We start from the raw sequence: 27,367 nt of genomic DNA on the forward strand, positions 1-27,367 counted from the left end.
CCTAAAAAATAGAGTTCGAGATTATGGATTTTGTTTAGGAATATTTCAAAGTTGTTGGTCCCAGCAATCTTTTTGTCAATTTCGGATTAAAAGTTTAATCTCTAAAATTGAAAGAAGTTGGTCCTCTCATTAATACATATCTATGTCATGCAACAATAAAAACAAGTTAAAAAAATTATTTTCCTTCTAATTTTATTTTTACTAAAAACTTAAACATAAATGGTTACTAAATGGCAAATAACAATCTGAGACAAATTTTGTTCCCATCTCATTTTCATCCGCTTACTGAAAAATAAGAACTCCTAAAGATTTCAAATATTCACATAACAAAAATAAATCTTCACGTTATCTCTTCTTCCTTGAAAGTAGAATTTTAAACCTCCTCCATATCTCCAACATACCTATGATTCTCTCCATTATCTTTATATACTATGATAGTATAATTAAACTTTGCATACTATTACAATTGACTTATACATTTACATTAAAATTTGGCTTGGCTATATTTTTTAGAACTGTTTTCCATGAAACACGAGAAATGAATTTTACTTTGTGGACTATGACACTTGACTTATCCACACGTAGACTTGTATGACTGGCTTAGCCACGGAGCAGCTTGACTACGACGACTGACTTAATCCTGGGGAGCTACTTCTACGACGACTACTTTACTGGACTTGTCTGCCCAAAAATGTTTCTCCAAACCCTTTCCCACCTAACTATGAACCAACACAGTTGTTTCCCGGCCACAAAATTTAAAGCATTACTTTCAGATTATTAAATGTGAGAGCGTAGTGCATTCCTAGCTCTTTGTTATGAATCTGCAGCTCACATGTTTGGAAAACTGGGGAGTTAATTTTTAAATCCAAGGCCTCTTGGAAGTGGCGTTTATCTTTGATGAAAATATCCACCTTAGCATTTATTTTTAAGTACATTTTAAGGCTTGAGGAGGTTCGTTCCATAACTAACGATGGGTGAAATCAGGGAAAAAGTTCTGCTTAAGCTTGTTATGCTACTCAAATTTTTGTAAAAATGTGCACTTTCAGATTTATTAATAATAGGTGAAGCTGTGAAGCTTTTGGCACTATTTCTGGCATACCCGATTTGGGGTTTCTTGAGAAATTTGGTGGATCTTTGTGATATTAGTTGTTTGATCTTGAAAATCTGATTAGAGGCGTGAAATATCATACAAAATCAGTAAAGGTACATTTCACATGACTTCTTAGTCCACACCATTTGCATTAAATAGTTTTTTTCTTTTGGCTACGTAAAGTGTTGATCTTTTGTTATTTGATTTATTATACTTTAAATTTTTATTTGAAATGAATTTTAATAATAGTGGTAAGCTATTTTTAGAAATGATTATGTAAATATTTTTTCAGATCATACTTCCATATCTATCATCTAAAGGAAAGAGAAATAAAAGGAAAGAATGCTGGATCATACAATGTGATCTAAAAGTTGATGGAAAAATCCTTACACGGTCTATTTCAAAAATAAGAATTGAAAAATAAATTTTAATAATAAATGACTGTAAGATTCTTATATTCTTATATACTTATTCCAAATATTTTTGTAAACTTTGATAAAATCTTCATTAAAATTACAATGCACATTCAAAAATTGAATTTAATCAGACTATCCCTATATACACAATCTATTCTTGATTGTAGATGGTTTCGATCAAAGCTGTAGCTATAGGGATTTTGGGTTTTGCTGGAGGATGTGGAGAAGCGTTGGCTGCCGGCTGGGCTAGGGTTTTTCCCCTAGCCTGTTCTTGGTGTTTGATCTTTACTATTTTTCTGTTTTGTTTGGATTGCTAGCTACTGGACATAATTTGCATCGGTGTTTTTGGAGATCTTCTGCAGTCAATTTTGGATTGGGGTTTTATTGTTTGCATGGCAGGGCCTGGGATTTCTTCTCCGTTGGTGAGAACAGATGGTTCTTCTCCAACTATGCATGCAATGTAATCTGAATCATTTTATTCAGGGGAGAGCTCCAAGCTGAAAAAAGTTAATGGTTGTTTTCCGCGTAGCCATGATCGCCCTGTTCTAGTTATTCCTCCAACGGCTGTAATGGAGGACATTGATTATTGGACCAAGCATGCTTTGATATGCAAATTTCTTGGAATCGAGATTTCCCTATCCGCTCTTGAGGCATGGATCCGCCGCTCTTGGCAGGTGGAAGGCGATATGGAGATTATGTTGGTAGGGAATAGTTTTTTTTTTTTTTTATTCTCTTGCATGTCTGATCGTGATCGTGTTTTTGAAGGACGCCCTTATTTCTACAACCATGTGGGGTTATTTGTCAAACCTTGGTATTCAAGTTTTAATTCTGCTGAGGATCTCCCTTCAACAGTGCCAGTTTGGGTTCGCTTGCCTCATCTTCCCTTGGAATTTTGGTGTGAAGACATCCTTCGACAAACTACTGCTTTGTTGGGGAAGCCAGCTGCGATCGCACATCAATCCCTCGATAAAAAGGTTATTTCTTATGCTAGAATTTGTGTTGAAATTAATTTGAATAACCCATTACCAAATTCTTTACAAATTTGTCTGGAGGATTCTTCTTGGGTGCAGCAGTTAGATTATGAATCCCTCCCTTTCCGTTGCCGGATTTGTCATGAGTATGGTCATTTACTGTGGCAGTGCCCCCGTAACTCGAGTTTCAAAGGAGTGGATCGTTCTACAGCTGGCAATGCTAGTGGTTTGGCATATACTACAGGGAAAGGACAATCTCAAATGGTTAATACTACCAAGGGGATGAATCCACAAGATGCTACAGGTAAGGGTAAGGCTCAAATGCAGGATAAGCATGGATTTACCCCTGTTCGCCGTCGAGCTAAGGGATGTGGTCAAAAGAGGCCTTTGAAAGAAAGATTATCTGATTCTGGTTTTAACTGATTTGAGGTGCTGGATAGTATGGTTCTAGAGGAGGGTATTCCTCCTCCTATCTCTTCTAATCCAGTTTGCCCAGATGAGAGATCTGTTCCTAATGATGCTTGTGGGGTATCTCAAGTTGTAGTATATCAGAACTATGAGGTTTCTATAGCTCCTGTGACAGCGGCTCTGGTGACTCCTGCAGTGTTGGAAGATGATGATGTTGTTTTGGCTAACTTGGTTAAGGATGTGCTACCATCAGGTAAGGGCAAGGGATCTCCTCTCCCCTTGGGGTTGCTGCCTCGACCCTTTAAGCGAGCTTCTTCTACTCCCCCTCTAAGGAGTGGGCGCAAAACAGACCAAGAGAAGATTAAACTCACAGGAGATATATTGATTGAGTCTGGTTCAGTGAAACCTTTGGATTCTCATTTTCCCAATTCTACCCAATGATGATTATTCTCTCATGGAATGTAAGGGGGTTGAATAGCATCCCTAGACAAAAGGCTATTCATAACTTGGTGGTTGATCATAGTCCTGATGTTTTTGTATCCAAGAGACTAAGCTCTCTGTGGAGTCTATGGTCCAACATGCCTCTAGTATTTGGTCTCGTGGCCAATGCCAGTGTGTTGGGGCAACAGGCAGTGCTGGTGGTTTAGCTATATTTTGGGATCCTCAAAAAATTTCTCCTCTTGGTTGGATGTCTTCTCGCTCAGCTCTCTCTATGGTAGCTTCTGCTCTAGACTCAGGAGTGGTAATCATGGTTACTAATGTGTATGCACCTGTTGATCTTGTGGGAAAGGAGGAACTTTGGGAACATTTCAATATGTTAGAAATTGTCATCCTTATCATCCTTGGGTGTTAGCAGGGGACTTCAATTCAGTTTTAAGTCTGGAAGAGAAGCATGGTGGTTTGGCTAGATTAGGGCCTTCTTCTGCTCTTCTTCGGCAACACATATCTCTTTTGAAGCTCTCTGATGTTAAGCCTTCTAATCGCCTCTATACCTGGAATAATCATAGGACTGGTGTTGCTGCTATCTCAGAACGCCTAGATAGATTTCTTGTTTCTTGCTTCTGGCTTAGTGGCACCCTTACTATCTCTTCGAAAATCCTTGATTGGAGGGGTTCAGATCATTGGCCAATAAAATTTTTTGCTATAGGGGCTTATGTTCTGAAGCATCCTCCTTTTAAGTTCCAGTTGATGTGGCTTCGTGACTCCTCTCTTCATGATATTGTTTTTTGTTGGTGGAAAGATGGTGCTCCTGCATATGGTACTGCAATGTTCTCATTTTCTAAAAGGCTTCAATATGTTAAAAGGTAGCTCAAGATATGGAATAGGGAATGATTTGGGAATCTTCACTTTATGAAGAGGCTTTCTCAACAAAATCTTGATGTCATCACAAGGGAGATTAGAGATCGAGGTTTCTCAAAGGATCTTGGCCAGGCTGAATCCCTTGCTTCTAGAGCTCTAGAAGAATGGGAACTTTGAGAGGAAATTTTTTGGAAGCAAAAGGCTCGAGTTGATTGGCTCCAGGAAGGTGATCGAAACACTGCCTTTTTCCATAAAATAGTGCAATCTTGCCGGAATCAGAGCACTATCTCTTCTTTGGTTAATTCTCAAGGTATCCAACTAAATTCCTTGCCAGCTTTGTTCTAGGAGGCTATTTCGTACTTCTCTACCCTCTTCTCTGAGGACTCTCCTCGTGCTGATAATGAAGAAAATATTATTTTGTCCTATATTCCTTCCCTTATCACTCAGGAAATGAATGATTATCTCATCCGTCCTATCTCTTTGGAAGAGCTGGAGGAGGTGGTCTTTGGCATGCCTAAGTGGAAGGCTCCTGGTCTTGATGGCTTTCCAGTTGAATTCTTTTAGGAATTTTGGGACATCATTAATCATGATTTGTTGGAGGTGGTTAAAGAATCCTATGCTAGCAAGTAGATGCTTCGAGCTTTGAACTCTACATTCTTGACTCTTATTCCTAAGAGAGAGGGTGCTAATCAATTGGAGTTTTTTAGACCAATTGCCTTATGTAATGTGGTTTACAAAGTTATTACTAAGCTGAATGTTGAGAGACTGAAAAGGTGGCTTCCCATTATTATCTCAGAAGAACGAGGTGGTTTTGTTCCTGACAGACAAATTTTGGATGGGGTGGTTATTGCTACTAAGGCTATTCACTCTATGGCTACTTCAAGGGAGAGAGCCATGTTTGTTAAGCTAGATATGGCTAAGGCCTACGATAGAGTTAAATGGAGCTTCCTAAGGAGTATTCTTCTTTCTTTTGGATTTAGCTCTGACTGGGTGAGTTGGATTATGAGTTGTGTTACTTCTGCCTCTTTTTCTATTCTTATTAATGGTCAACCTTCACAACTATTTGGTGCTTCTAGAGGCCTCGCCAGGGTGACCCTCTCTCCCCATATCTATTCAGCATCATGGCTGAAGGCTTGGGTAGATTCATTAAGCATCAGGTGTCCCAGAATTCTATTCAAGGCTGGCGGTGGGGTAATGGCTTACCTTCTCTTTCCCATCTTCAATTTGTTGATAATTATACTCTTGCCGGTCTTGCTAGGATCAAGGAAGCTGAAGCCTTTTGACATACTTTGGACGTTTATTTGGCAGCTTCAGGCCAGAAAGTTAATGAGCACAAATCTTTTATTTACTTTTTTAACACTCCTGATTCTATTCAGAATAGGATTGTTGGTATCCTACGGTTTCAGATAGGTTCACTTCCTTTGACTTATCTTGGCATTCCTATTGCTGTTTCCAGGCAGCCACATCTCTTCTGGAAAAATTTGATTACCAAGCTTCAGGATAAGGTAAATCATTGGACTCATAGATGGCTTTCTACTGTTGCCCGGGTTACTCTTCTTCAAGCTCTTCCTACTTATAGAAGCATGGTTCATGCTACACCTATTTACTTTCTCAAGGAGTTTGATGCTCTTTCTCAAAAATTCCTTTGGAGTGGTAATTTACATAGTACTAAATGGAGCTTGGTTAATTGGGCAACTGTTTGTAGGCCTAAAAAGGAGGGTGGTCTTGGTCTTCGATTTGCTCTATTGACTAGTCAAGCTTTGGCTGCTAAACTTTATTGGCAATGGTGCTCTGGAAAACATCAACTTTGGGCTCGTATTATCACTCATAAATATTTTCATGGTGCTGATCCTTGCACTATTTCTGCACTTCCTCTTGAAGGTCGTGGCTCAATGGTTTGGCATACTTTGAAGACAGGTGCGATGTTGGTGAAGAGGGGTCGGTTCTAGATATGTAAAGGAGGTTCTCAGGCTTTGTTTTGGTCTAATGCTTGGGATGGATTCCCTTCCATTTTATCCATATACCCTAATCTTCAGCCTCTTTGTGACTCTTTTCTTGCTGTTGGATGGGATAAAGTGGCTCATTACAAGACTCCTTATCAATTGGGACCTATTGTTGGTTACAGATGGAAGAATTCCTCCGATTGGCCTCTTGGAGGTACAGACATGGATTGTCAGGAGCTTTCTCAAATTCTGGTCTCTAGAGAGTGTTCTTCTTTGCTTGGTCCAGATGTTTTGGCTTGGGGCGGTACCTTGTCTGGTAAATATCATGTCTCTGCTAGGTATCAAGAGATAACTAGACAATTATTTGGGGATGCTAAGGTCCCTTGGTGGAAGCAAGTTTGGAATAAAGTATCTTGGTAAAAGTGCAATTTTTTCATGTGGCTAGTGGCTCACAACCGTTGTCTTACCTGGGATAATCTTTGTAAACATGGATTTCAAGGCCCCTCTTATTGTGTTTTGTGTGGTAATGGAGAGGAGTCTGTCTCCCATCTGTTCTTCCATTGCTCCTATTCTACTCAGATATGGCACCTTTGGTGGAGCACTTGGGGTTGCTCTTGTCGGCATGCTTCCTCTTTGCCTAAGTTTTGGGCCTGCTTGGGTAGTGCTCCCTCCAAGTCTTCTTCTCTCCATGTTGCTTGGATTGCTGGCCCATCTTTCATGCTTTGGCATATCTGGTTGGAGAGGAATCGTCGCATATTCCAAGATGTTTGGCTTGGTGTTTTGCATCTTTGGTGGAAAATATCACATTCTCTTTAGGAAACTATTCTTGTGAAGTGTGAGCTTGATGGGGGTATGGATCCGGTTGATCTTGCTATCTGTAATCGCCTCAATTTTAATCTGCAGGATGGGGTTGTAGCTCATAGGTTTCCTTCTATGTCCAGGAAGCTTCACCATCAGAGGAACGGTCAGGTTAACCGAGATGGGCACTGGACTCCTCCTCCCTGTGGAGTTCTGAAAATTAACACTGATGGTTCTTCTCGTGGGAATCCTGGTCTGGCTGGTATTGGCGGAGTGGCTTGTTGTAGTTCTGGGGATGTTAATTTTTTCTTCTCAGTTCATAAGGGTGATTATACTAACAATCTCATGGAAGCTCAGGCTATTTTATATGTTGTGGAACAGTGTTGCTTGCGGGGATGGAGTAAGATTATTTGTGATTCTGATTCCCAGGTGCTGGTGAACATACTTTCTTCGCAAAAGCTTCAAGATATTAGTTGGCAGTTGGCCACTGTTGTTAAGTAGATTCTTTTCTTCTCTTCCTCTTTTCAGTTCATTAGGTTCATGTATATTCCTCGTGAATGGAATAGAACTACTAATTGTTTAGCCAAATTGGCTTCTAGTCATGATCCGGGTTGGAATATTAGGGATAGGGGGCAACTATCCTTTGAGATGGTGCAAGAATTTGATGATCTTGTTGCTCAGGATCGAGCTCCTTGTTGAGATCTCCTTGTTGTATTCCTTTCTGTCTTAATAAATTTTTACACCTCTTTTTGCAAAAAAATCTATTCTTTATTTAAAAATATTTACTATTTTAAGCAATGACATTCCATTTGTTTTCCTATAAATTTTCTTTAAAAATCTATATAAAAATATTAAATTGTATAAGCCTTTATAGATATAGATCAAAAAAGTTTATCAAACTTATATTTTAATTATTATCGAAAATGATCATTGCTAAGATTGCTAACATAAAGCTGATGAATTCTTGCTAATTGTTCTTGTAAGAATCAAATTTCACCGACTTTTTTCCTAAGAAAAGCTTCACAACTAAATATTAGCAACATAACAGAGATAAATAGATAAAATACAATTTTTAGAGTTCTTTAATAGGATTAAAATGAGATTTAAGTTATTTGTAATAAGACAACTCATATTCAAGAAATGCAACCCTCTTAGCAAGAGCAGTTACCTCTGGGACCAAAAATTGTGAGGAGAAAGGTGTCAAGATAAAGGAAAAAAAATTTATATGTGTCCTAGCACCTAGATATTATCCATTAAATTGTTGTAGGGCATTGCCATATTATCATTGAAATTACCATGCTAGACATGTAAGTAAAATGTGGGAACATAGACAAGATATTATCTATGCGATATGTTGAAGAAAATACCCATCCTACTAAGTATATTATTGTATCCTACAAGCTATTGTCTATCTGACATGTCAGAAACACACTTATGTGGCTAACTCTATCAAAAATGCATGCCAAATTTGAAAGCACATGTGAGGCACTAGTATTGTTTTAACATTTCCAAGTGTCTAGTCAAGCCCTTTAATAAAATATAATATATAAATAACCTACTAGTAACATCAGAAAATGCTAAAAATTCTATCTTATCTTTTAAACTGTCAACAAAAACCCTAACGTTCCTTGAACATGACACACCCACTTTTAAGAAAGAGTTCATCTTTCTATTTTTCATCAAATTTTCTCAATATAAAATTAAAAATACTACTAGGAAAATTGAAAGATGATAAAAAATAATTGAAATCTAGAAATTTGATTTAATAGGAATTTATCTCAGTCTATGGTATAAATGGGCTTGTTTAGCAATTTTTTCAAGTCCCAATGCAACAATAAATGTGTAATAGCAAGTCAAAAACATTAATCCCCACCTTCTAAACAAAGAAAAGTTATCTCTATTTGGACAACTCACAAATAATCATATATAAAAAAATATGTTGATCTCACCTTCTAAACAGAGAAAAATTACCTATGTTTGGACAACTCGCAAATAATCATGCCCAAAAAAAATTATGTTGTTCTCTCTCTCCAATCAACTAATTATAGATTATACAATTGACTAGGCATGAATCAAAAGATCCAAATAGAAAACAAGGGCAATGAGGCCAAATCAAATTTTTGATGGCTTTTACAATCCAAACTTTGTGCCAAAAAGTAATAGCAACCCATTTGTTCGACGTTTCTAGTTTTACAAATATCTGGAAAGAAAAAATAGAATTAGGGATGATGAGCAGTATAGAACAATAGAGCCCAACAAAATAGCAAACAGTCCTCTATACAACCCTGCCTGCAAAGCTATCCTTTTGGGAGCACATGTCAACTTGCAAAGCCCTCCAAGTTTGAAGTTTGGTCTTAATATAACATGAATTGAGATTGGATGTGAAGGGAAACCAAGAAAGAATAATATTGATATATATGTCATCTATACATTTGGAATTTGTAGCAAAGATAGCTGAATACAATTTTCACAAGTTTTATGTAACTATTCAATTGGGGCCATTTCACAGATGTTTGGAGAATAATTGGTATTGTCAACTTCCTAATGAAATCTATAAGGTAAACATGCACATTTCTAAATTTTACATTGCTTAAATTCAATTATGACACTTTTTTCACTTTTTCATAGCCATTCTCCCATGCACCAATTTTAGTGATTCCTTTTCATCTTACAAATTGCTCAAAGTTTCTTCAGTCAATTCAAACATTGACTTTTCAAAATAGTTCCAAAATCAACTAAAGTTTCATTAAAACTACCCATGGATTAAACTCATTCAAAACATTCCAAAAGTACTTGATATAGAGGTCAATATAAAAAAAACTTTAACATCAATGAAATTTTAGGTAGAAAAAGAAAATTCAATAACAAATCACCAGCCCATAGAAAATTAACTAAGCGTGAAGTCAAAATTCAGCAAAAATGGTTCCATCAAATACTCAACATAACCAAAAATAAAATAAAAAATTATATGAAGTTGCATATGAAAAAAAAAAATCAACAGAAATTCTCTAGAAACATGAATTTGTGCAAGGAAAAAAGTCTCAGTTGTCATCAATCTTTAAAATATCTCACCAAATGCAAAGAATCCTTTAATACAAGCTTTGCTAATCCACACCAAGTAAATTTTGCAGAAAAGAAATAAAGATCTGAATCTCCATATTAAAATAACACAATTTAAGATACGACAAACAAGTCATAGAGAAACCAGTTTAGCGAGTAATAATTTACATGAACACATTAAGAAATCTAGCGAAGGAAAGGAGAGCGAATTCCCTTGAGAGTTTTCATTGTGATACCTTACATGTTTCACTAATTTCTTGCATTATTCAATTATAATTTGGAAAATGGTATTGTGAAGATTTGGAGGAAGGAGCTCCGTACATGGTCTTATTGGACAAGAAGAGCTTTAAAACTAATCTTTGCATGACATACAATATTTAAGCCGATTTAGAAATCCTAAATTTGATTATGTCTTTTGGACCTTTCTACAGATTGCTGTTAATGACCGCATTCTATTTTATGATTTCCGACAACACCATAATGTCACAACATTAAGAAACAAGCCCAATAGAAATAAGCCTATTGGCTTAAAAATAGTCAATGATTAATCTTTCAGATCTTCAAAAATCTAAACTATACAATAGAATTGGGAAGGTAAAGCATTTTCCATGTTGATACCAAGAGGCAGCCACAATCCATGTGCATAAAACACTGCAAGTCTAATTTTCGTGTCTTTCACAACTATTGAAATCTATTTACATCATATATCGCCACTGCTACTAGTGTTTCTTTGGTCTATTGGATTGTCCATAAGCGCATAGTACTGAATTTGTGAAATTTGTGGCTGCAACTTCCCTTCCAGCATTAGCACCACTTGCCTTATGTTCGGCCTCACTCCCTCATACTTTTCAATGCATAACAACCCCGCAATAATTGTTCTTCTCACCTCTTCACTATCATTTTCCTCTGCAGTTCCTGCCTTCACAATATTAATTGTGTTGCCGTTGAAAATTTGGGAGGCAGCCCATGAGGGAAAGTAATACTTAGTTGAGTCTTGAATGCTTAAATCCAAATTTCTTCGTCCAGAAATGGTTTCCAAAAGCATCATACCAAAACTGTACGCATCAACCTTGGGAGTAATGGGAAGACCAGAGATCCACTCTGGAGCCAAGTATCCTCTCGTTCCTCTTGTTGTAGTGAGAACACGGCTGAAATCTCTACCCACAAGCTTTGCCAGTCCAAAATCTGCCAACTTCTAGTTGAAAAATTATTGTCGAGAAGAATATTTTCGGGCTTAACATCGCAGTGAATGATACAATCTCTGCATTCTTCATGGAGATAAAGTAATCCTCTTGCTATGCCTAACGCGATCTCAAATCGAGTCTTCCAGTCGAGTACCTTATGTTTACCTTTAGATTTATTTGAGAAGAGTAAGGAACTAAGAGAGCCATTACACATGAAATCATAAATCAAATACCTTCTCTTGCCTTCTGCATAAAAGCCTCGGAGCCTGAATAAGAATGATAAATTAGTTATAGAGAGCTGATTTCTGCTCGGAATTGCTTCTCATCTTGTCTCTGTACACTGTTCATCTTCTTTACCGCCACAAGTGTACAGTCTACCAGACGTCCTTTGTACACCGTGCCAAATCCTCCGCTCCCCAGCTTTGTCCTGAAATTCCTAGTTGCAATCTTCAACTCAATGTAGCTAAACATTGTTAGAAGAGAAATCGAGGAATCTGCATGACTCTCCATCGATCGTAGCGTCTGCAGAGGCAGCTACTCGAATAAAAATATTTGCATTAGTTTTTGATGGAAGAGAGGTACGCAAGTTCAAAATATCGCCTGACTAGATTTGGCAGGGCCCTGAAGGCGGACTGAAAGCAAACGCATTGCAAGAGCAGTTGAGGAGGCAGGCTTTCTGGTAATCTTTCTTCATCGTTGCACGGTGTGACGATGCGGATTCAGCAGCAGCCAAACTGTTGCTCGGATCTCGTAATCCGTAGGTGCTTCCATTTTTGGCATGGCAGTTTAATGGGCTCTGTCGAACACAGCCACTCGATCACGACTCTCGCGAATCCCAAGCGCGAGTGTCTTTTGGGGCGAAGCCTTGTACGCAGCTGCAGAACTGAAGATTGTTTGAGATGCAGATTCCGTAGGCGCCGCAGAGACTATATATGGAACAGGGTTCTGCTGGTCGAGACCAGAACATATTCCATTTACCATCATCAAGCAGATCATATGCTTGCATTCCTCCAGACTTTGTTAGGACGAAACGTGAGAGCATATTCTTGGTACCATTCAATGTATACTTGACATAACAGCCAGAGTGAGTGCTTTCAACGCCGACATTGTAGAAGTAGACTTGGTTTATCATCCATGGGATTTCATTGAAAGACTTGCCGTCCCAAGTTCCATATTTCTCCGTTTTTTTGGTTCCAGATGGGTCTGATTGACAAGAGAAAATCCCAGGAGCAGGATCTACTGGGCTTTTCCAATAGACGAGCTTTTGCTGCCGACCGAAGCTTATCCCTGGCAACAAGGTGTCGACGAGATAGTCAAAACTCTGCCAAACAGCTTCAGATTTGTTGGCATCACTGAACATCACAAAATTACCAGAATCTAGTAAAACAGCCTTTTGGTCACATTGGCAGACCAAAGAGATGCACCCATTGCGTCAAACAGTCCAAGATCACCTCCTCCTGAAAGCTTCAAAACGCCAGGACTTTCTCTCGCAGGAGCCTCTCTGTTGGCCACCCAAACAATCGTATTCTCTGTTATATTGGCATTCCAGGTGCCAATATACCAGTAACTCGTACCATCTGGGCTGAAAAATCCCAATTCAGATGTGCCATTTCTCGAAATTATTGTCTGATTTCTAGTCATCGATTCGCCCGAGAGAGTGTCCACCTTTGACTGCAGCGCCGTAAGTTTTCAGTTGGATACACACTATAAATACACAGATGCAGAACTTTTTATTGGTTTCGTCCATCACTCCCAATATAATTTACTGTCTAGCGCTCAAGTAGAAAGGAAATTATGCTCAGCCGGAAACACCCCAGAAAGAGAAACCTCACTCCCAACTCAAAGTTTCCAATTTCCCAGATGCGAGATGTGAAAATTCATTTTAAAGAGGTTGGAGTGCTTGCATAACGCAGGGTTTAAAATAAAATAAAATAGTTTTTTGGGGATATGACAGCCATTCACAAAATTAAGCTGAGGGTGAAAAGTATAGTGTTCTTCCAAACGCATGGAAATTTATTTGGTAGTGTTGCGTAACAAACACTTGAGAGAAGCAACTCTGCTCATATGTCAAACGTTGGCCATGATAGAGAGAGGAGAAAGAGTGGCAGAGTCATCCAGGGGAATTAATATGCGAAGACATTTGGAACGGGAAACATATGAAAAGTTGGTCATATGTGCAAGAGTCTTTGAAAGGGCCAAAGTCGGTCATATGAGCAATAGGCTTCGAAAGGGCAATGAATTATTAATAGAGGAAGAGTCTAGGCGTGTGATTTTAACTATTTCACATTAAGCCTGGCATGTTCCGTGACATCTTGAGCAATCATAATGCTTATTAGTCCTGCATATGTAGGCGGAGACTATAGTTTTCAGTCTCTTTTTAACTAATAGTTCATGTTTCGAAAACTGTGCAAAGGGAAAAAAATGTTCATTAATCTTATGGTTTAAGTTAATTTCTCTATTAAGTGAAATTTTAGATTTTAAAAATAAATTCAACTGAAAATTAGAGAAGTTGAGCAAGTGCCATTTTACAAATTGTTCAATAGACAAGTGGCAATTTTCAAAGGAAATATCTTCCATATGATGGCATCTCATGGTGTAACCTGTCTTGTGTTGCATGTGCACGTAAATAGAAAAAATCTTTAGAGGTCAGGGGGCCTCGTTTGATGAGAATTGCAATTATGGACTCAGGAACATTAACTTTTCTTGGGTTAGCTTCACATTCAACATAAGAAATTTGCCACAAGATTTTCCACTGGGATTCATTTTTAGTGCTGATTTTGTTGCTTATCAAGTCAGTTCCCATTTCTAGGATGCTTTCTATGGTATATTGTGCAATGAAAAAATATAATCTTTAAACACTTCCATTATTGGACTATGAAGGTGTTGCAACAGAAGATGGTTGAAAGCCTACAGTTTGAACACCTTTGTTCATATTAAATTTTCACATCAGATGCTCTTATATATTAAATTTAGACTTACTTATTTGATTTTATTTCATTCCTCATTTGTTGTTTGTTGTATGATTGCGGAGAATACTATGGATGGAGGCACTAGAGATGTTGTTGGGAATAAATATCATTTAAATAAAGTGAGGTCCATTTTACTAGTTATCAACACAAATCTATCAAACTTAATTTTACTTTTCAATTAAGTGAGATGTTAATTTTTTTATGTATTTAAATATATTATTTAAATTGAGTTTCAAGAGAAAAGAAAAAAACTGTGTTAAATTGTTGCAGATTTTTTATTCTATAATGTGATTTTTTCAGGTATATGACAGTCTAAGCATGGATCTTTTGCAAAACTTATCTAAATTTATTTGAGATCTTTAGTAATTCAATTTTTGTTCCATCCTTTAGTGATTAAAATATGGTGTACAATATATGATGTATAATTGCTTTTGACTTCTAGTTTTTCCTATATATATATTTCAATCATGAATGAAGTTTTTGCTAAATTCAATTTATCAATCTATCTGCACATTCCAAGGCTTCTAGTTTTCCCACTACTATTTTCATCACTGACTAGAGGTTTTTTCCACAAAATAAAAAATTTGTTCTCCCCTGCATTGACTATTTTCTTATGGCAGTGAACAATCTTGATTTTGAAAACTCATTTTCCTAATCTAGCAATTTACTATGCATGTTATTAGGATAGTCTTCTGGAAAAACAAAAATTGCTACACTCAATGGACCAATCTTTGAAAAGAAAATGAAAGAAATTCAATTCTTTTTTAGTGTTGTCTGCCCCAATATGGGCTTGCACCATTTTTCAAATTTAACAATTTCATCTGTTGTACTCAAATCTCATTCAGAATCATCTCCTACATCAAACATAATATATGTTCAAGACCATTGCCTCGATTATAATTTTGAAGACCAATTTTATTAACTAATTCTCCTTTTGAAATTTCATGTAGTAATTTAAGCCTAGTGTATTGCTCAACATCCGTGAGGCTTGTTTCTGTCATTATGGCTCAGATAGCCTATGTTTAGGTGCATGAGATTGGAAGAGCGCATATTCAAGTTTCTCAACTCAAAATAAATATGACCTGCCAAATTTTGAAGCTGTGGCCACATAGTCTTTAATCCTTCAAGCATGGCATCATCCACATTTTGAATAGTGTAGCAATAAAATGTCTTTAAGAATCAAAAACCTGATATCTTTAGGAAATTGGCTAAGTTCAATTGCATGACAATGAGGACTTTACATCTAAAAATTAAGTCCCCAATCTCCACCATGTTAGATTCACTATATCTCCCTTTGAATCTTTGAATAGATTTTGTACACACATGTTTTTACATTCTTTTCAACTCGAATGCAAATTTAATTGATCAAAGTAGTAGTAGATGGATAATCGGGTATTGCAGAAAGTCTATTTTTTGAGAATTTTCCTTTGACCTTGTGATTAGCATTATATGTGGTAAACCTTTAAGAGTTCCCTATATGTGGGATAGAGGGTAAAATAGATTTACTCTATTTTCTAAAGTTGTTTGTTTACCATTGGGCATGTGGAGGGATAAATTTATAGTCATTTATAGAAAAGTCACATTTATTTATTTATTTCTACTATTTTTTATTTATTTTTATTTTTTATTTTTATTTTTAATTATTTCTATTTCTATGTATTTCATTTTAAATACTATAGTGTGATACTATTGGGATTTAACTATATCATTTTGTATGGCATGACTAGACCGAATCCAAAAGGTTTATGTGCCTCTATTCCTTGTTAACATTATATACTTTTGTGTATAAACATTTGATGTAAGTGGAAATCTTGACATTCATTCTTTTGTTTCAACTCTTAGGCATCCAACCGCATGTTACATGATACCACTTTGATCTGCCTAAATCTTTGCAAGATGCTTATGTGGGCAAAATTTTATAGGCATTTTTATTTACGAACTCCAAGTAATTTAATTGGTTTCTTTATTTATTGAATATTTGCATCCTTCATAGTGTCTTCATTTTATAAAGAATATGTATTAATTTTCTATTGACTTTGAAAAAAAAAAGAACTTACTCACTTTTTTTTATCTTATTATTTTATCAAAAATTTAATTATTTTCAATTATGAGAAGCTTAATTTTGATTAAAATATTACTTGAACACTTGAGAAATTTCACAATCTATTTATTCATTAGGTGGGACTCTAGCTCTACAAAGCTCTTGTTGAATATGGCATATACCTACTAGCATATTTGAAAAAAATGAGGTAAAATATTTAATGAGATTTATTTTAAAAGAGTGGTAGACCTTGACAAGAAGTTTGAAACAAGCAAATAATTCCATTGAAATTAAAATTAGTCATGGTATTTCAGTGTGCAATAGGTAAACTAGTCTTAAACATAACACACTAAACTTTGACTTAGCAACAAAAATGTTTTGGAGGCAACAAAAAAAGGTGACGACAACAGAGCAAGGAAATGGTGGTTCTTGAAAGTCCTGCTTGATGACTATCATATTGTCAACATTTATTATGTTGGTGTCTTAATAGTTTACAAAAAGTTCTAAGGTGACTTACGGGAGTTGGCAATAGGGTGGAGATGGCCTTGGTTGTAATAGTGACTTGATCTTCTAAGATTAATCCAAGAAAAAAATTCTAATTATATAAGAATACATTAGCCCCTGATGGTTTTAACGGGACAAAGTAGACCAAGAATCTTGTGCAAGGTTCTATCTAAATGTGAAATCGTTTGTTGACTACTAGATATGTAAAATAAAATACTTCATGAAAAAATTGTTCCCTAAATTGGAAATATATAAGTAGAAGAAAAAAGTGCCCTCCCATGATGCCAAGGGTGAGAGTTAGGCTGACCATGAGTAGTCCCATTCTATTTTTTATTTTTGATGAAATAACAAATGAATGCACTGATTGAGGAGCTACGAATTCCGTATTTGTGTGTCTTTGAACAATGCAACTTTCCTTCTGATCATTCTCAGACCCTATAATTTTTTTCTTTCAACTCCAACAATAGGCCACCCCTTGGCCATATAGAATCTCAATTTTATTATCTACTCTTCTACGATTGTTTGTCACTTATTTATCAACAAAATATACATCATAAACATCATCTTTATCAACTATTTTGTATGCTCTGTGTTCTTGTCATGCTTTTAGAATCATCTTTTAAATATTGACAAAGGTGAACCATCATCTCAAGAGAAATTATTTAACTAAGATTTTTTTGTAGATTTTATAATAGTTCAGTTTGATCAAGCACATGCCTGTTGCCCTTTTCTTCTTTAAACTTTTATTTCATTTTTTATTGTGTGAATGATAGTATATTTAGTAATTTCATGGATATTAAATTTTAATATATTTGGTACTTATAAAGTTGTAAATTAGATATAATATTAAAAAAAAAAAATGTAGATAAGTATATTTAAAGTTTTAAATAGCCTTGTTTAGACATAACACTCTTCTAAATGTTTGAATCTTTAGTTTCCAACATGCCATGGTAGTTTTAATCATGTTTTAGTTTCTTCTATTTTGGGAGACAAAATTAGCACATTTAAAAAATAACACAAAAGAAGGTGGCAGTTGGGAGCCCTCATACAGGAATGTGTGTTTACCTAATTTGTCGATCCTGACTTACTATTTGTCTTGGACTTAAATTTAAGTCGGGGTGGTTTAATAATTTTTAAAGTGGTCTTTAAGTTTCAATAATAAAATGAACATCAACAAGTCAAACTATTTGTAGAGGAAAACTCTTGATGTATAATTTTAGAAATATAAATTTAGAAGCACTATATGTAAACCATCTGTGAAAGACTACAAATTTATTTAGTTAACTACTTGTTTAATATAATTAGTTGTGTAGATTATTTATGAAACAAGTGCGATGTAGTTGCTTGTATTTTTTGTAAGACATAATGGTTTAATTAAGTAGAATAAAATGGTTATCATTAAAAATAGTAAAATAGTTTTATTCGTTTAAAAACTAAAAATATCACATATATACCTTAGAAAAATAAAAATTAAAAATTAAAAATTAAAATATTTAAACATAATTGATTGGAAGGAAAAAGATTAATAACTTGTTAAATAGAAGTGATTGCAATAGTATATTGCTATGGCAAATACAATAACAATTGAACACCTGTTAGAGAAGCACTTTAAGCAATCATTAGACCCTTGGAACTTGGACTAGTAGTATAGTTATAAAGTAATGTCCAAATCAACTATTGAAATACTCTCAACTCCATAAAAATGATATATAAAATTATTTGTATTACTTTTGTGATGCCACATACATATATGATACAAAGGCACTAAAATCTAAAATACTTGTTGTTGTCAACTGGGATTAGCAAGGTCAATAATGAGAATTTTTGGTAACAAACTTTTATGAATTAATCAAGTTACAGATTTCTTACACAAAAAATTTGAAGCAAAGAATTTAATTGTGAATATGAAAGATCTCGTACAAGTACTACATTAATGCTTATAATGTAAGGTCCATTATTTAGTAGTGTAGCTTATCATTGTTGTACTCATAATGTTATAGGAACCATGAGGATTGTTGGTTGTTTGGGAATAGTTTTTGAAAGAGAGTAACAATCTATTAGTTTATTATATTACATATATAACCAAGATATTTTTGAGTAGTTTTATTATATTTATAGTTGCATTTGTGGAAAACAAATTAGCTACCTCAGTTTGTAGAGCATATTACATATAAATTTTAAAGAAAAACTTACATATGGTTTTAGAACTTTTCCTTCTATTAGATTTGTGCTTACAAATTAGCAATGAGAAAATGGTCAAGTAACTTTAGTGTGTGTTGAAAGAGTATTTTTATCTTGGTTTGTTCTAATTATTGTTGTTGTGCTTGTAACATTCTAGAACCACAAGAACCATTCGGTGCTTGAGAGTAGATGTTGGAAGTGTAGGAAGAATGGAAGCCAACATTTAGTTAGGTAGCTTATGATTATTGTACTACTAAAGTCATGAGAACTTTGAGAATTGTTGGTTTCTTGGGAATAGTTTCAAAGAGAGAAATGAACTATTAATATCTTTTATAGTGAATATTCTAGACTAAAGACACAAAGTGAGTCAAAAACCAACATAATCCCAATCACAAAATAATCTTCAAGTATTTAATTATTAGGATCATTGTTCAATCTAATTGTCATTACTAATGTTCTTCGTTTACTAGGTGAATTTAATTAGTTTTATAATATTGACTATTTAAAATATATTTTTATTATTTTTATTTTTATTTTTACTTTTAATAATATTTTAACTTTTCATAATCAATATTGGACCATATAATTCATAAATTTTACTCATAAAAAATTATAATTACAAAAAGACATTTTCTCATTTAATTAATATTTAATTTTCAAATGTAAATATATATAAAAATTTTATAAGAGTAAAAAAATTAAAATGTAATGTAAGTTGACCATTTTATGATTGATATTTAAAAAAATATATATCTTAAATAATTCATTGTAAATTATTATTTTTTAATAAATAATCATTTCAATTTATTTAAATGTTTATAATATTTTTAACTAATTAAAAAATAAATTATTTTACTAATTTTATCTCAAAAATCAATTTTAAGAAGGAAAATAAATTATTTAATATTGTTACATTTGAAATAAGTGACTTCTTTTGTATTTAATATTCTAGTTTGTACTCTTTATATATTTTTTCATCATTATTTATAACTCTTTTATAAAAAATAATAGCCAATCAAAAATATTTATCACATTTATTTTTTTAAAATATTTTTATCAATGTTAAGTTAAATAATTACCAAAAATTAAAATTAATACTGAAAAAAATATACATAATATCCACTAAAAAATAAGTATCAATTTGATAGAATATTAATTAATGATATCTAAAAAAATATAGACCTTGGCATAATAAACACTCTTAGTTTATATAGATTTTTGTCAATTATTTAAATTCTATTTATTTACTAGAACTTTTAGCTATTACATTTGAGTAAATAAAACTAATTCTTACCTAAATACAACTTAACATAAAAAAAAAATCATTATTAGATACTTTAAGTATATTTCTTCAAAAATTATTTAACATTTATTATTATATTAATAAAAGATAAATATAATAAAAAAATATTTTGAAAATACTAAATTGATTATTTACTAAAATATTAAAGTGATTATTAAATACTTTGTTTCCATTAGAATAAGTCATATTATTATTTATAAATAATAATTTCATATAATTTTATCATTAGATTAAAAATAGCTTTATCCAAAACATATATTTAATTCAAATAACAGTTAACATCATTTATAATCCTTTGTCAAGTAACACACATAGACTTCTTATTTATTTTAATAAAATAAATAAAGTCATCTTTCCATCTATAAGATAATGACTCGGTGTACAATTTAAATAGGACAAAAACAAACAACTCAACAATAAAGGTATTCAGAAAAAAAATGCAGAAATAAGGAAAGAGAAGCACATGAAAAATGTAATTATGAGTAACACAAGAATAGCTTTGTAAACCCTAATGAACCTCACATATTATTAATAAATATTCTCAAAGCATTCATAAGGATAATTATTAGATTACTTTAAAATATTGATTGAGGGGATTTATTTAATATATCATTCACCAATACAAAAAAATTATAGTATTTCAAATAGATCAAATATGAAGTTACAATATCACTGTTTTCTCCTTGGTCAAAATCTATAAAGGCCACTTCCAATATAATACCTAATCTTGTCAAAGATCCCAAGTCACATTGATCTACCTAGAAAGGATGGCCCACAAATTGCAAAAAGAAAAGAAAAAGCATAGAAAGAGAATCATTGCCTAACGAAATTTCAATACCTCATGTCATCAATAGTTTCACACACTTTATTAAGCTTATCAAAGGCTCATTAGGATTTACACACCTATATTGTATTTGATATCAAATTTCCCTTCTCCTATGTGCTTAGCAGCCATTACTACCAACTTGTTGATAAATAAAACCTATTGGCTCCTCCTCATCGCATACATATAAGCACATAACTACTAGTACAATTTATATAACAAATGATGAGCCTTGAAAAAAATTTCCTTGCATATACTTTAAGAGTTGCTGGTGTAAGTATTTAGATACTTTAACACTCAACTATGAATCCCTCATCTCATGCATATTAGATAAGGCCCATGCTTGTCTTTGTATTTTAACTCCTTGTTGCTTGTCTCCATGACTTAAGGTGAGGTCTCATTGATGGCCACTTCCTAAAAAATAGAGTTCGAGATTATGGATTTTATTTAGGAATATTTCAAAGTTGTTGCTCCCAACAATATTGTAGTCAATTTCGGATTAAAAGTTTAATCTCTAAAATTGAAAGAAGTTGGTCCTCTCATTAATACATATCTATGTCGTGCAACAATAAAAACAAGTTAAAAAAATTATTTTCCTTCTAATTTTATTTTTACTGAAAATTTAAACATAAATGGTTACTAAATGGAAAATAACAATCTGAGACAAATTTTGTTCCCATCTCATTTTCATCCGCTTACAGAAAAATAAGAACTCCTAAATACAATTTAGGAAAAGATTTCAAATATTCACATACCAAAAATAAATCTTCACGTTATCTCTTCTTCCTTGAAAGTAGAAGTTTAAATCTCCTACATATCTCCAACATACCTATGATTCTCTCCATTATCTTTATATACTATGATAGTATAATTAAACTTTGCATACTATTACAATTGACTTATACATTTACATTAAAATTTGGCTTGGCTATATTTTTTAGAACCGTTTTCCATGAAACACGAAAAATGAATTTTACTTTGTGGACTACGACACATGACTTATCCACACGTAGACTTGTATGGCTGGCTTAGCCATGGAGTAGCTTGACTATGACGACTGACTTAATCCTGGGGAGCTACTTCTGCGACGACTACTTTAATGGACTTGTCTGCCCAAAAATGTTTCTCCAAACCCTTTCCCAGCTAACTATGAACCAATACAGTTGTTTCCTAGCCACAAAATTTAAAGCATTACTTTCAAAATATTAAATGTGAGAGTGTAGTGCATTCCTAGCTCTTTGGTATGAATCTGCAGCTCACATGTTTGGAAAATTGGGGAGTTAATTTCTAAATCCAAGGCCTCTTGGAAGTGGTGTTTATCTTTGACAAAAATAGCCACCTTAGCATTTATTATTAAGTACATTTTAAGGCTTGAGGAGGTTCGTTCCGTAACTAATGATGGGTGAAATCATGGAAAAAGTTCTGCTTAAGCCTGTTATGCTGCTCAAATTTCTATAAAAATATCCACTTTCAGATTTATTAATAATAGGTGAAGCTGTGAAGCTTTTGGCAATATTTCTAGCATACCAAATTTGGGGTTTCTTGAGAAATTTGGTGGATCTTTGTGATATTAGTTGTTTGATCTTGAAAATCTGATTAGAGGTGTGAAATATCATCCAAAATTAGTAAAGGGACATTTCACATGACTTCTTAGTCCACACCATTCGCATTAAATAGTTTTTTTCTTTTGGCTATGTAAAGTGTTGATCTTTTGTTATTTGATTTATTATACTTTAAATTTTTATTTGAAATGAATTTTAATAATAGTGGTAAGCTATTTTTAGAAATGATTATGTAAATATTTTTTCAGATCATACTTCCATATCTATCATCTAAATGAAAGAGAAATAAAAGGAAAGAATGCTGGATCATACAATGAGATCTAAAAGTTGAAGGAAAAATCCTTACATGGTCTATTTCAAAAATAACAATTGAAAAATAAATTTTAATAATAAATGACTGTAAGATTCTTATATTCTTATATACTTATTCCAAATATTTTTGTAAACTTTGATAAAATCTTCATTAAAATTACAATGCACGTTCAACAATTGAATTTAATCAGACTATACCTATATACACAATCTATTCTTTATTTAAAAATATTTACTGTTTTAATCAATGACATTCCATTTGTTTTCCTATAAATTTTCTTTAAAAATCTATATAAAAATATTAAATTGTATAAGCCTTTATAGATATAGATCAAAAAAGTTTATCAAACTTATATTTTAATTATTATCGAAAATGATCATTGCTAAGATTGCTAACATAAAGCTGATGAATTCTTGCTAATTGTTCTTGTAAGAATCAAATTTTATCAACTTTTTTCCTAAGAAAAGCTTCACAACTAAATATTAGCAACATAACAAAGATAAATAGATAAAATACAATTTTTAGAGTTCTTTAATAGGATTAAAATGAGATTTAAGTTATTTTTAATAAGACAAATCATATTCAAGAAATGCAACCCTCTTAGCAAGGACAGTTACCTCTGGGACCAAAAATTCTGAGGAGAAAGGTGTCAAGATAAAGGAATAAAAAATTATATGTGTCCTAGCACCTAGATATTATCCATAAAATTGTTGTAGGGCATTGCCATATTATCATTGAAATTACCATGCTAGATATGTAAGTAAAATGTGCGAACATAGACAAGATATTATTTATGCAATATGTTGAAGAAAATACCAGTCCTACTAAGTATATTATTGTATCCTACAAGCTACTGTCTATCTGACATGTCAGAAACACACTTATGTGGCTAACTCTATCAAAAATGCATGCCAAATTTGAAAGCACATGTGAGGCACTAGTATTGTTTTAACATTTCCAAGTGTCTAGTCAAGCCCTTTAATAAAATATAATATATAAATAATCTACTAGTAACATCAAAAAATGCTAAAAATTTTATCTTATCTTTTAAACTGTCAACAAAAACCCTAACGTTCCTTGAACATGACACACCCACTTTTAAGAAAGAGTTCATCTTCCTATTTTTCATCAAATTTTCTCAATATAAAATTAAAAATACTACTAGGAAAATTGAAAGCTGATAAAAAATAATTGAAATCTAGAAATTTGATTTAATAGGAATTTATCTCAGTCTATGGTATAAATGGGCTTGTTTTGCAATTTTTTTAGGACCCGATGCAACAATAAATGTGTAATAGCAAGTCAAAAGCATTAATCCCCACCTTCTAAACAAAGAAAAGTTATCTCTATTTGGACAACTCACAAATAATCATGTATAAAAAACATGTTTTCCTCCACCTTCTAAACAGAGAAAAATTATCTATGTTTGGACAACTCGCAAATAATCATGCCCAAAAAAAATTATGTTGTTCTCTCTCTCCAATCAACTAATTATAGATTATACAATTGACTAAGCATGAATTAGAATATCCAAATAGAAAACAAGGGCAATGAGGCCACATCAAAAATTTTATGGCTTTACAATCCAAACTTTGTGCCAAAATGTAATGGCAAACCATTTGTTCGACGTTTCTAGTTTTACAAATATCTGGAAAGAAAAAATAGAATTAGGGATGATGAGCAGTATAGAACAATAGAGCCCAGCAAAATAGCAAATAGTCCTCTATACAACCCTGCCTGCAACACTATCCTTTTGTGAGCACATGTCAACCTCCAAAGCCCTCCAAGTTTGAAGTTTGGTCTTAATATAACATGAATTGAGATTGTATGTGAAGGGAAACCAAGAAAGAATAATATTGATATATATGTCAACTATACATTTGGAATTTGTAGCAAAGATAGCTGAATACAATTTTCACAAGTTTTATGTAACTATTCAATTGGGGCCATTTCACAGATGTTTGGAGAATAATTGGTATTGTCAACTTCCTAATGAAATCTATAAGGTAAACATGCACATTTCTAAATTTTACAATGCTTAAATTCAATTATGACACTTTTTTCACTTTTTCATAGCCATTTTCCCATGCACCAATTTTAGTGATTCCTTTTCATCTTACAAATTGCTCAAAGTTTCTTCAGTCAATTCAAACATTCACTTTTAAAAATAGTTCCAAAATCAACTAAAGTTTCATTAAAACTACCCATGGATTAAACTCATTCAAAACATTCCAAAAGTACTTGATATAGAGGTCAATATAAAAAAAATTGCAACATCAACGAAATTTTAGGTAGAAAAAGAAAATTCAATAAAAAATCACCAACCCATAGAAAATTAACTAATCGTGAAGTCAAAATTCAACAAAAATGGTTCCATCAAATACTCAACATAAGCAAAAATAAAATAAAAAATTATATGAAGTTGCATATGAAAAAAAAAAATCAACAGAAATTCTCTAGAAACATGAATTTGTGCATGGAAAAAAGTCTCAGTTGTCATCAATCTTTAAAATATCTCACCAAATGCAAAGAATCCTTAAATACAAGCTTTGCTAATCCACACCAAGTAAATTTTGTAGAAAAGAAATGAAGATCTAAATCTCCATATTAAAATAACACAATTTAAGATGCGACAAACAAGTCATAGAGAAACCAGTTTAGCGAGTAATAATTTACATATCGGATTAGATAAAACTAGTGATTGTCTAATGAACACATGAAATTCCTCAACCCTAACTAGTATTGTTGCAGAAAAGCCATCTTAATGTCTGGTTAGTCCAAGGAAAAATTGTAGAAATATTTTTTGCTAGGTATAAATTTCTTCTTGTCTTTTCAGTTGAATTTGACAAGTTTCACCAGATATGGATGAACAAAGATAAAATGTTGCATGCTGAAAGATATTAGCCATCTGTAATAGCCTCATCTGTAGCAGCCTGTTATTTGAGTGAGTCACGTGAAGCTCATGTAACAAGACACATATAATTTCTAGAGAAAGACACATCTCTTGTCCCTGCTAGTTATCCTAACTCTATTTTTGTTCAATTTTTTAGGCTAAAAAACAAAAAGACCACCAAGAAAAAGCAACATGCCCAATGAAAAAAAAGATATTAAAATGCTCTAAATTGCGTATAATGAAATTTTTCATGCCAACTATACGTTAAAATGAAGACTGAAGAACGTGCACAATTACCTAAGCAGAACTAATGATAAATAGAGCATTAATAACTTTAGTTCCTGGGACTAGTAATATAAGAAAACAAACAATAAGAAATTTGGCAAAGGAAAGGAGAGCGAATTCCCTTGAGAGTTTCCCTTGTTATACCTTACATGTTTCACTAATTTCTTGCATTATTCAATTATAATTTGGAAAATGGTATTGTGAAGATTTGGAGGAAGGAGCTCCGTACATGGTCTTACTGGACAAGAAGGGCTTTAAAACTAATCTTTGCATGGCAAACAATATTTAAGCCGATTTAGAAATCCTAAATTTGATTATGTCTTTTGGACCTTTCTACAGATTGCTGTTAATGACCGGATTCTATTTTATGATTTCCGACAACACCAGAATGTCACAACATTAAGGTGGCAAGCCCAATAGAAATAAGCCTATTGGCTTAAAAATAGTCAATGATTAATCTTTCAGATCTTCAAAAATCTAAACTATACAATAGAATTGGGAAGGTAAAGCATTTTCCATGTTGATACCAAGAGGCAGCCACAATCCATGTGCATAAAACACTCCAAGTCTAATTTTCGTGTCTTTCACAACTATTGAAATCTATTTACATCATATATCGCCACTGCTACTAGTGTTTCTTTTGTCTATTGGATTGTCCATAAGCGCATAGTACTGAATTTGTGAAATTTGTGGCTGCAACTTCCCTTCCAGCATTAGCACCACTTGCCTTATGTTCGGCCTCACTCCCTCATATTTTTCAATGCATAACAACCCCGCAATAATTGTTCTTCTCACCTCTTCACTGTCAGTTTCCTCTGTAGTTCCTGCCTCCAGAATATTAATTGTGTTGCCGTTGAAAATTTGGGAGGCAGCCCATGGGGGAAAGTAATACTTAGTTGCGTCTTGAATGCTTAAATCCAAATTTCTTCGGCCAGAAATGATTTCCAAAAGCATCATACCAAAACTGTACACATCAACCTTGGGAGTAATGGGAAGACCAGAGATCCACTCTGGAGCCAAGTATCCTCTCGTTCCTCTTGTTGTAGTGAGAACACGGCTGAAATCTCTACCCACAAGCTTTGCCATCCAAAATCTGCCAACTTCTAGTCGAAAAATTATTGTCGAGAAGAATATTTTCGGGCTTAACATCACAGTGAATGATACAATCTCTGCATTCTTCATGGAGATAAAGTAATCCTCTTGCTATGCCTAACGCGATCTCAAATCGAATCTTCCAGTCAAGTACCTTATGTTTACCTTTAGATTTATTTGAGAAGAGTAAGGAACTAAGAGAGCCATTACACATGAAATCATAAATCAAATA

At 33.4% G+C, this 27,367-nt stretch overlaps 2 protein-coding genes and 1 pseudogene across 2 annotated transcripts; all 3 read right to left on the reverse strand.

Annotated features, from left to right (window-relative positions):
- Nucleotides 1-10,685: 10,685 nt before the first annotated feature.
- LOC149554181 (G-type lectin S-receptor-like serine/threonine-protein kinase SD2-2) lies at nt 10,686-11,679 on the reverse strand. Its single transcript, XM_089790474.1, has 3 exons — nt 11,527-11,679; nt 11,403-11,435; nt 10,686-11,180 (listed from the first exon to the last, which is right to left on the reverse strand). The coding sequence occupies exons 1-3, from the start codon at nt 11,677-11,679 to the stop codon at nt 10,686-10,688; spliced, it is 681 nt and encodes a 226-aa protein (XP_089646600.1).
- A 94-nt stretch (nt 11,680-11,773) lies between these two features.
- On the reverse strand, nt 11,774-12,810 carry LOC149554182 (G-type lectin S-receptor-like serine/threonine-protein kinase At2g19130). Its single transcript, XM_089790476.1, has 3 exons — nt 12,581-12,810; nt 12,041-12,521; nt 11,774-11,965 (listed from the first exon to the last, which is right to left on the reverse strand). Exons 1-3 carry the CDS (start codon nt 12,808-12,810, stop codon nt 11,774-11,776), a joined length of 903 nt encoding a protein of 300 aa, XP_089646602.1.
- Nucleotides 12,811-26,652: 13,842 nt separating this feature from the next.
- LOC149554183 (G-type lectin S-receptor-like serine/threonine-protein kinase SD2-2 pseudogene) lies at nt 26,653-27,225 on the reverse strand (annotated as a pseudogene).
- Nucleotides 27,226-27,367: the final 142 nt, after the last annotated feature.

Source organism: Cupressus sempervirens, chromosome 6, assembly GCF_028749045.1.
Source record: "Cupressus sempervirens isolate cs-2001-9-10 chromosome 6, ASM2874904v1, whole genome shotgun sequence".
In the NCBI taxonomy this organism is placed as follows: Eukaryota; Viridiplantae; Streptophyta; class Pinopsida; order Cupressales; family Cupressaceae; genus Cupressus; species Cupressus sempervirens.